This window comes from Vigna unguiculata, chromosome 7 (genome assembly GCF_004118075.2).
Source record: "Vigna unguiculata cultivar IT97K-499-35 chromosome 7, ASM411807v1, whole genome shotgun sequence".
Classification (NCBI taxonomy): Eukaryota; Viridiplantae; Streptophyta; class Magnoliopsida; order Fabales; family Fabaceae; genus Vigna; species Vigna unguiculata.
In genome coordinates this window covers 8906332-8916975 of record NC_040285.1, presented here as the reverse complement: position 1 = coordinate 8916975, position 10644 = coordinate 8906332, and the positions used below count along the sequence as shown (strand labels likewise).

Sequence of the window (10644 nt, the reverse complement as noted above, 5' to 3'; positions counted from 1 at the left end):
GGTTACTCGCATCGTGTAACATTAATTTTCAAATATTTCAAAAATACCAAAAATATGTAAAATTTCAAAAATTAAAAACATTAACTCCTTCAAACAAACAGTTTTTAAGAACTACATTATCCATGATTCTCCATTACGAATCAAGATACATAAGACCAAGGTCAATCCTTAATGGGTTCACTTCCCAAAAATCCAAAATATTCCAAAAGTATTTTTCAAATAGTCTTTTAAAGGACTACGTAACCCTAATTTCTCATTTTGAATAATAATACGTAGGAGCAAGGTTAATCCTTTTCAAACCCCAAAAACCAAAAAAATATTTTGTTTCATTTGTATATTCTATTCTTACTATTTTCGGGGGAAAAAATAATTATGAAAAATACATCAATTTTACATACTTAATTAGAGGTACCGCCCTCGGGCTAACATCTTCCCTATGTGTAATGGACTCTTGGACCCATACCATGTCTTATTTTATGATTTTCCATAGTTTATCCATAATAAACTATGGTGGCGACTACAAAATATCTTTTAAACTCGTTTCTTTTTTGTTTGTTGCCTCGTCGCAATTTTGGTTGCGACATCCATCTCCCCCCACATCTCATTATACGCAGTATCAACCTTCACAACCTTATTGCTATTAGAAACCTCTACGCCACCACCAACCCTAACACCGTGCAACCCCACACTTAAGTGTTGCTTTGCGTCCTTATACACGGGGAGACCTTTAGTTGGAATGGAAATGAGTCGTGTGGAGTCAGAGTGTTTAAGGTGGTTAGACGAGCAGTCATATAGGAGCATGTTGTGTATGTCATTTGGAAGTAGTGGGACCCTCTACAATGCTCATATTAATGAGCTTACAAGCTAGAAACGAGTGAGCAATGATTTATGTGGGTGGTGAAGAGCCCAAATGACAAAATCACCAATGCTTCTTATTCCAATGTAGAGACTACGATAGATTCGTTTCACTTTTTACCCAAACGGTTTCTAAAGAGAATGGAAGGCATGAGCTTTTTGGTTTCCTCTTAAGCTCCTCAACCTTTAATTTTGGCCCATCCCTCAATTGTTAGGTTATTGATGCATTATGGCTAGAACCCCATGAGTGTGATGCCTTTCATTTCATGGCATCTATTCACGAAATGTCATCATGCTCACCCATGACATCAAAGTGGCACTCAAATGTGTGGGTTGCATGATGTTGGAGTTGGTGGTGTTGTGGAGGTTGTTTATGGCGACACGATTGGTAAAGGTAAAGGTGGCAACAAGTGGAATGTGGGGGAGGCAGAGGAAGGAGATAGAGGGATGGAGGTGATAGTACACTAATACGTGATCACCTTCTAAAACACATTAACCAAAGAGACGACATTAAACCATTTTAAATAAAATAAAAATTAAGTTGATGACAAAAAAAGAAGAAGATCACATTAAATAAATTTGACAAATATTATGACTAAATTACTAACTAAGTAAAAACTTTTATATATTTAACTCATGTTTGGATTGAAAGATGGATTTGATGGAGTGAATTTAAGTGGATTTGAGAGGAAATAGAGGTGAAGGTGGGTTTGTTTGGGTTAAGTAAAGTATGGTGTGATTTGAGTGAGTTTGAGATGAAACTATATGATGTGATGATTATAATAGATTAAAAAATATTTTAATGGATGATATTATGTGATTACTATTTTACCCTTGATAGAAAATGTGATATAAATTTAAGGTTTAATCACACAGAAGGTTCTCGTTTTCATCAAAAAATCTCAATTGGGTCCTCAACTTTTAAGTCATCCTGATTGGGTTCTATTTTTGAAAATTTGTTCCAATTTGGTCCTTTCCATTAGGACATCATTGACGATGTTAACTGTGTGTCACAGCTCGTGTTTTTTTTTATTTTCTTTTACTTTAAAAAAAAACAACTAGCACGTGTCAAATTAGGATTTTGCCACATGTCAGCTTGTGATTTTTTTGATTTTTAAATTTGTTTTAAACATATTTTTTAATTTAAAAAAAATTGCCAAATGTCAAATTATGGTTTTGCGACATGTCAATTATTTATGTGAAAAATCAGGATTTGGTCCTTGTATTTGTTATTTTGTCTCAATTTAGTCATAATTTCTTTGTAAATTGGAGTAATTTCATCCCTTTCAAATTGAGACCAAATTTAACTTTTATATAAATATTATAATGATATTTTTATTATAATAGATATTTTAACCAAATTAACTTTATTTATATTTAAATTTTGCATTGAACTTTATTTAAAAAATTTGTTTTAATAATTTCTAAACAACTTTATAAATTCAAATATAAATTTTAAAATAGTTTTATTACAATTACAAAATTCAAATGTAAAATTTAAATGTTTGTAATTGTTATAAAATTGTTCAAAAATTTTACATTTGAATTTATAAAATTGTCTAGAAATTATTAAAACAAAATTTTAAATAAAGTTATGTGAGACCTCTTTTATTTTTACACTTTACTCCACAGAGGGGTTGGGACCTAGTCTTTTCAAGGGCCCATGTTCAGCCCACTTTGGACCCCTCAAGACCCCCTCACAGTCACTCACTCTTCATTCTGTCACTTTTTACAGAAAACAGTCTCTCCCCCTCCCTTGTAGTGCTGCAAGAGCTCTGCTAGGGCACTAACCTTTGCATCTTGAGCCAGTAAACTGTCCTTGTTCGGAGCTGTCTGAGCTCATATCTCCATGTAAGTTACATTAAAACCTCGTTTCCTTTCCACTTGTCTTTGTTCCTAAGTCCTAGTCTCATGAAGTCTTTGTCAAGGTCTCGTTTTCATACTTGTACGTCCTTCTTTTTCAACTTCTTACACTATTGTTGTGCTATAGTGAGCCTTCTTAGAGCTCTCTTACACTACAGTCCTCTTTTTTCAGGTAAGGGAAGCTAGAACTTCTTCTTTTTCTTTGAAATAGTGCGTACTTATTTTCGTTCTAGAATGTGCTAAGTATGTTTGATTGATGATTGCATTGAATTGGGATGAATTTCATGTTTGGGTATTTATGGGTTAGAGAATTTTATGTAGTTTGGATTGCAATTGGAATGAGAGATATTGATTGTTGCAATTGTTCAGTTTGGTATCATCTATAAACCACTTTGAAATGATTTTGAGAAGATAAAAGTGCAAGATACCAAATTCTGCAGTGGAACAAGTCAAAATCTCACAACTAAGAAGCATATGGTGTGGCATTACCTGTTTTCCTACATTGTACACTTTTCGTAAAATAAGGGTTCCTACTTCATTAACCGTTGGATCGAGCTGAAATTTTAACAGATGATCCTTAACAACTATTTCTTGACTTTGACCGGTCGGATCTTGAATCAGAGCTCTGTAGTGAGAGCGGTATTTATCGCAAGGTTCCTATAGTTTGGTTGTTGACAACATTGACCTTCGTTGCTTGTTTGGTGAATAACTTTCTCTATAGTTATTCAATTAAGTTGGTTCTTGTTGCATTTGGTTCTTGATTCAATCATCTTTAATTTGAATATAAATACAAAATTTTTGGAGCTTTACACAAGCTGTAGTTTTATTTCTAAAATCCCAAATCATTTGCATAATGTGTGGTTATGTAATGAGCCATGACTTGGTTGGGTTGGACATTGGTATGCATTTATAAAGCATGAGATTGAATGGGATCTTGTTATGTTGTGTATGAAATGGAAAACATGATTGTATGGTTGGTGGTGGTTTGGCATGAGAATTGAATGCTTGATATGGCATGTGGATTTTGTTGGTAAAAAAGTTTCAAGGGAAACTCTTGGTGATGGTGGTTAGTGTATACCTTGATATAGGAGATGTTTAGATAAAGGAATGTATCCTGAACTCTAATAATTATTCACGCTCACATAGAGTAGAATAATTTATGTGGTGAGAGTGGCAGAAGGTCCTAGTCTTGGGACATATTGGGCCCAAGACATTAGAGGATTAACCCTGTGTGTGGTTGGGTGATAACCCCTTGCGTCTAGACTCTGCAGAGTTTAGAAACCAGCACAGGTGCATACTTCCTTTAGAATTTTATATCAAGAGTATGATCCGGATATTGAGTTAGAGAGTCCTTCAATTGTTTGCTTTCACATGTTTTGGGTGTTTATTGCTTTGCTTGTCTATAACCTCTTTTATAATCTGCTTGCTTAATAAACATGTTAAATATTTTATCTCTAGCTTACCCTTTTGCTTGTGTTTGTTTTCTTGTGTGGTGTTTCTTTTTGCGATGATCACCAAATCCTTGGTGTGAGCAGACGTGGAGATTCCTGAGGATTGTTCGGGTGATAGTGATGTTGTTGTCTTGTTTTGGGCATGATAGCTATGCTCTTTTGAGCAACTTTTGTCATACCATTTTATTTTTATTTTTTTGCAACTCCTTACTGTGAGCACTCTATGTTAAGATTATGGTCAATGTTTTGTGCCTTAGTACTTTTCCTCTAATAATATTATGGATAATTATAGAAGGTTAATTCTTATATGTTTTTTGTTGGTGCTCCATTTTATACTATAACCCTGCAACGTTTTATTTATCAGAATTATCCTACTAAATTGGGACATTACAAGTTCAATGCAAATTTTAAATTTAAATAAACTTAATTTAGTTAAAAATATCTATTATAATAAAAATATAATTATAATATTTATATGCAGGTTAAACTTGGTCTCAATTTGAAAGAGATGAAATTACTCCAGTTTAAAAAGAAATTAGGACTAGATTGAGACAAAATAACAAATACAAGATCAAATCGAGATTTTTCACATAAACAATTGAAACGTGACAGAATCTTAATTTGATATGTGACAATTTTTTTTAAATTAATTTTTTTTAAGAAAATTAAATAATAAAAAAAACCACAAATTGACACGTGACAAAATCCTAATTTGACATGTGTCAATTGTTTTATTAAGAAAAAAAAAGAAAAAAAATATAAATTATAAAAAAATTTAAAAAAAAAATTTAAAATTTAAAAAAAAACACGAACTAACACTTGACATCCAATTAACGTTGTCAATGATGCCCTAACGGAAATGACCAAATTGAAACAAATTTTAAAAAATAAGATCTAATTGGGACGACTTAAAAGTTGAGAACCCAATTGAGATTTTTTATCGAAAACAGAGACTTTTTGTGTTATTAAACCTAAATTTAAATATCAATAATTAAATTCATAATAGGTGATTATTTTTTGAAATTTATTTCGTATATCATAATTAAATTCATAAAAACTTTAATTATTTCCAATTACAAGCGGACAAAAATTTTGTAAGTAGTAAGAATGAGTATATACATCTCGTGTGCGAGTCTATAAATGGGTGGTCTGTTGATATCGAGCGGAACAAATTGTTAGAATAGGTTCTACCTTGACTCTGATAACATGTTAGAAGTGAAGTTTAAACCTAATTCAACCCCACAAAATCGATTTGTAAGGTGGGGTTTACACCCCACTTATATACTATGAAATGTTTTTATCTTTAATCAACGTAAGACTTCCAACACATAGTTCCTTTAAATTTAACAGTTTTTTTTTTTCTTTTCGTTTTGATATATTTTCTAATTAAATTATTTAATTACAAAATAAATAAAAACTATTTCCAATAAAATTTTGAAAATTATTTTAATTTTATGATTATAATAATAATAGTAACCATAATATATATATATATATATATATATATATATATATATATATATATATATATATATATATATATATATGAACATATGGCCTATGTATATTTTTACAGTTTCAATTAAATAATTTCATATTAGAAACGAGACTGCCTGCTGAAACGGAGACCCATATATGTTGCATCTCCGCTAATAATATACGTTAACAAAAACACCATTTCTCATTTATTTGTTATGTCATTGACACTCACCCTCCCGACGAAACAACTTAGCCTTTATGCTTGAAAATCGCGAAGTAATTCGTAAATGCTACAGTCACAATCAGTGTTCTACGCAATCTTTTGGAGGTGACAAAGTCAAGGGGACGGTGGAATCAATTTCACCAAATCAAGTAGAGGACACAATCCCAAAAACGAAGCTACATCAACTATTATACTATTTTCCAACAGAAAGAACAAGGTGCATCTTTCATGCCAAGTTAGCAACAAAATTGGGATTAGGGACCATATTCTCAATATCGTAAAATAAAAAAAATCGATGATTGTAACAAAGTTTATGCATCCCCTTTTAAGGGTCTTACTAATTCAGGATCATAGCAGCAACTTTAGTTTTACGTGTTCCTATGGACAAGTTCTTTGAAATAGGAGAAGAACCAAATCAAGCCTCATCATATATGATATATGAATATGAGCTTTGTGATTAGTGTCGGCTAAGGCAAGGTGACCCTACTGCCATTCTCATCACGCCCTTTCTCTGTGTTACCGACAGAGTAGTGTGTGCTTCCAATCGTGTGAATTTGTCTGCATGTATAGGTCAAGAAAAGAAGCTCTTGCAAGTTGTAAATGAAAATCCACAGCACACAAATCCCCATTATACATTTTTTTTTTCTTGTCACATTTATTGTTTCTGTAATTTGGGGTTGTATTATTGTTGTTGTACACGTATTCCTTGCAACTCTATTTTTCTGTGGTTATTAATTTTATACATTGTGTTTATGTGCAGCGGTGGTTACAGTTGGAAACTTGGTAGTGCCTTCTACTCTATACCAGATACATGTCTTCTGATTTTGTGGTTTGCAAATGGGAAACCATGCTTTAATTTTCAGTACTATTTGGTACCCTAGACTCTAAATTTTGTTAGATTCATGGGACATTGGTCAGGGGTCCACGATACCAAATATTTGAAGGGAGCACTAATCTTTCTGGTTCTCTGCATTTTTGTCTCTAAAATTGCTCACAATCTTTCATAAAACTTAGTTATTTGTTTATTTGGGGATTATATACCACTTTTGACTTGGACAGTTTGTATATTGTTAAATGTAGCCAAATATGGTAAACACACACTTTCATAGAGAAAAACTCTGATCAACTAATCCACTGTGATTGTTCTGCATCTGATTTTCAACCTTCACGCATTTATAAAGTAATACTCACCTTACAATTCAGCCAGTGTCCAATTATCGGAAAAATTCAACAACAAAAATTTTAAGATAACATGTTTATGGATTTTTTCCTTTTATATTACTTAACTTTCTGATTTCTATTCATAGACTCCCATTTAAATTTCAACAGTAATTTGATGTTTCAATTCCTTTTCTTTATTGTTTATATCAACTCTTGAGGCTAAGCTTATGAATCATACATCAGAGGGTTATTTTTGCGAGTCCAATTATGCGTGTGCCCCCCTGATACGAAGATTTGGGACCATTATTGATGGATAGTTCCTGACCCACCTCATTCATGAAATTTTCATAGGTTAAAACGCACCATTACTCACTTGGCCCACACCTCTTTCACCTCAAGTTATTATTTGTGCGTTCATTTATTTGTTTAGTTCTGGCCTCCACTTACAGTTATGCTTCACTGAACAGTAACAGACACAATGAAGAGGGAAATGGCATGGTGAAAAGTGCAAAAAATTGGGTTAATCCAGCGAGTGCTTTCAGAGCTCTGACACATCCATCAGAAAGGCTTGTGCTATTTGTGCTCCAAATTTCAGACCCCTCATTTTCACAATTTTTCAGTTCAGAGAAATAAAGATCAAGTGTGAGTATTGAGACATGTATTTTTCTTCTTTTATTAGTTATTACTTAAAAAGGCACTGATATTAAAACAGTGCAAGGAATATTGTTCGTAAATAACATCATTGCATTGTATTTAGAACTATTTATTTAAAGAACCATGCAAACACAACATTTAAGGCACCCCATCTACCCTCTTCTGCATACCATCAGCTTTTCTATGCTCTCACTAAAAGGTTTTCTGACATTAATAGTGAGAAGGAAAGTAGTTGCGTTGGGAAAAAGAGAATGACAATTTAAGTGAGCCAGCAAAGTGTAATTGAATGTAATCCAACTATTAAACCCCATCCATTCTGTCTGTAATGATCTATAATCTATAATTAATTGTTGCTATTCTTAATTTTCTAATCCCTACCCAATTCTCCTCAGTGTCACAGTTAATTCTTCATGGAGGGACCCACTGATTTTCTTATTTTCATCAAATTGTACTGCCATACTCTCAGATGCACTTTCTTTGAACAGTCCCTCTCATTTTCACTCTCTCACACTGCATTTATAATAGCAGCATCATTCTGCTTCCTGCTTACACTTTACCTCACTTACTCACCGTTTCCTTCATGGCTCTGATACCTCTCTTTGCTATTTTATTCTTTGTGGCTTCCCCAAGCAATGCTTACTGGCCACCTTCACCTAGTTACAGGCCAAGTTCCAAATTCAGGCCTGTGAACTTCTACAAAGGGTTCAGAAATCTTTGGGGTCCTCAGCACCAAAGCATTGACCAAAATGCATTAACAATATGGCTTGATAGAACCTCAGGTTTGAGTCTTTAGCTTAAACTCGCTTTCAATTCATAGTCATCAAACAAGTATTTATGTGATTGAAACGTGACCCATCTTCTGGTTAACAGGAAGTGGCTTCAAGTCAGTTCGTCCATTTCGATCCGGGTACTTTGGTGCTTCCATTAAGCTCCATCCTGGCTATACAGCAGGAGTTATTACAGCTTTCTATGTAAGTTATGATCAAAGGATTTTTTTTACAAAAGTATAAGTTGATTGATGGAAAGTTTGTAGCTTTCACATTACATTCATTTTTAGTTCAAGTTTACAAATGATTTGATAAATGACAGCTTTCTAACAATGAGGCACATCCTGGCTTCCATGATGAAGTGGACATTGAGTTTCTTGGGACGACATTCGGAAAGCCTTACACTTTACAGACCAATGTTTATATAAGAGGAAGTGGTGATGGCACCATCATTGGCAGAGAAATGAAGTTCCACCTTTGGTTTGATCCTACACAAAATTTTCATCACTATGCTATACTTTGGAGGCCTAAGGAAATAATGTAAGTCACTTTACATTTTACAATGCATACCTATATTTCCTTCCTAGTTAGAGAAGATAGGGAAGGAAACATTTCATTTTCCACTGAAGCAGATAGAGAAAAGAAAAAAGGAATCAACACTATAAACTTGGAACTATTACAAGTGTGGGGTAAAGTAAAAATCTATCCACTCTAATACACTTTATGGCCTCTGAAGTTATTATAACATTACTTTCACACTTTCCCACTTTCCCCATAACTTTAAAGTTTACTGTTCATGAATTAGCACAGTAATATGAAAACTAATCAGAAATTGTTGACAACACACATTCTTTACATTGTAATAACTGACATCAAATTCAATTTATATACAATAATCAGAAACCATATTGCATATAACATTATACAAAGTTGTGTATGATATTATACAATCACTGCCACTTTATACTTGTGTGTGTGTTTGTATATATATATATATATAAATTAACTGCTTTTACTGACATTATGAAGTTACATATCAGATTCCTTGTGGATGATATTCCCATAAGGAGGTACCCAAGAAAGAGTGCAGAAACATTTCCACTACGACCAATGTGGCTTTATGGTTCAATATGGGATGCCTCATCATGGGCAACAGAAGATGGAAAATATAAAGCTGATTACAGATACCAACCTTTTGTTGCAAAGTACACTAACTTCAAGGTTGGTGGTTGCTCAGCCTATGCCTCTCGTTGGTGCCGTTTGGCTTCAGCCTCACCATATCGATCTGGTGGCTTGACCAGACGCCAATATTGGACCATGAGATCGGTGCAGAAATACCACATGGTCTATAACTATTGCCAAGATCCCAAAAGAGACCACAGACTAACACCTGAGTGTTGGGGGTAACACTTTCAGAACTGAATAATTGACTCTTCTATAATAAACTTTTGCAATGTTTGGTGTGCTTAATCATGGAATGGTTCATATAAATAAAATAATATTATGTGTTTACTGGTATCCAACATTATGTTACACCAAATCGAATCACTGTGATGTGCTTGATGTGGTAAAGGAAATTTCGAAGTAAGTTCAGATTTGGTGTAACAGGTGCATAATATATTTTACTTATATGGAAGTAAGTCATTTATCACTGCGAATACTGTATAATTTTACAGTTGAAGAACTAAACTTTATCTCTTCTATATGTTGTTGTATCTCTTAGAAAGTTAATTTTTAAATGATGACATGAGATGGGGCTATTCCTTGACAACAACAATGATACAAGTATACGGATCGAAAGTTCAAGGGCCCTCCTAGACAGAAGAAATTTTGTAAAATTGTATGAATTTTTCGTTTTGTAATATTTCTCTTTGGGGTTAGAACAACGGAAAAAGGAGACAGAAATGTAATATTATAAGCATACTCTGCATTCTATAATAATGTTGTTGTCATTTTAATGATGAAAATGAGAAATTTCTTTTTGTTAAAGTGTGTTCTTGTGTTAGAGTGGTACGAAAACAATTACAATGTCATTTAATCCAATAAACTAAGATGTCGGCAGTTCTGTAACTCCAATGGGTCCTTCAATTTATTGCAAGGAATCTTCTACACGGTTTCAGGAGATTCTCTTATAGGGTTTTTGCATGATTTGATAGAATATATTAGCAATAGTACTTTCAGATTGGTTCTT

At 33.2% G+C, this 10644-nt stretch overlaps 1 protein-coding gene across 1 annotated transcript; it reads left to right on the top strand.

Annotated features, from left to right (window-relative positions):
- The first annotated feature begins 8057 nt into the window (after nt 1–8057).
- LOC114190706 (probable xyloglucan endotransglucosylase/hydrolase protein 32) lies at nt 8058–10113 on the top strand. The gene is made up of 4 exons (XM_028079687.1): nt 8058–8465; nt 8557–8657; nt 8776–8993; nt 9494–10113. The coding sequence occupies exons 1-4, from the start codon at nt 8267–8269 to the stop codon at nt 9858–9860; spliced, it is 885 nt and encodes a 294-aa protein (XP_027935488.1). The 5' UTR covers nt 8058–8266; the 3' UTR covers nt 9861–10113.
- Nucleotides 10114–10644: the final 531 nt, after the last annotated feature.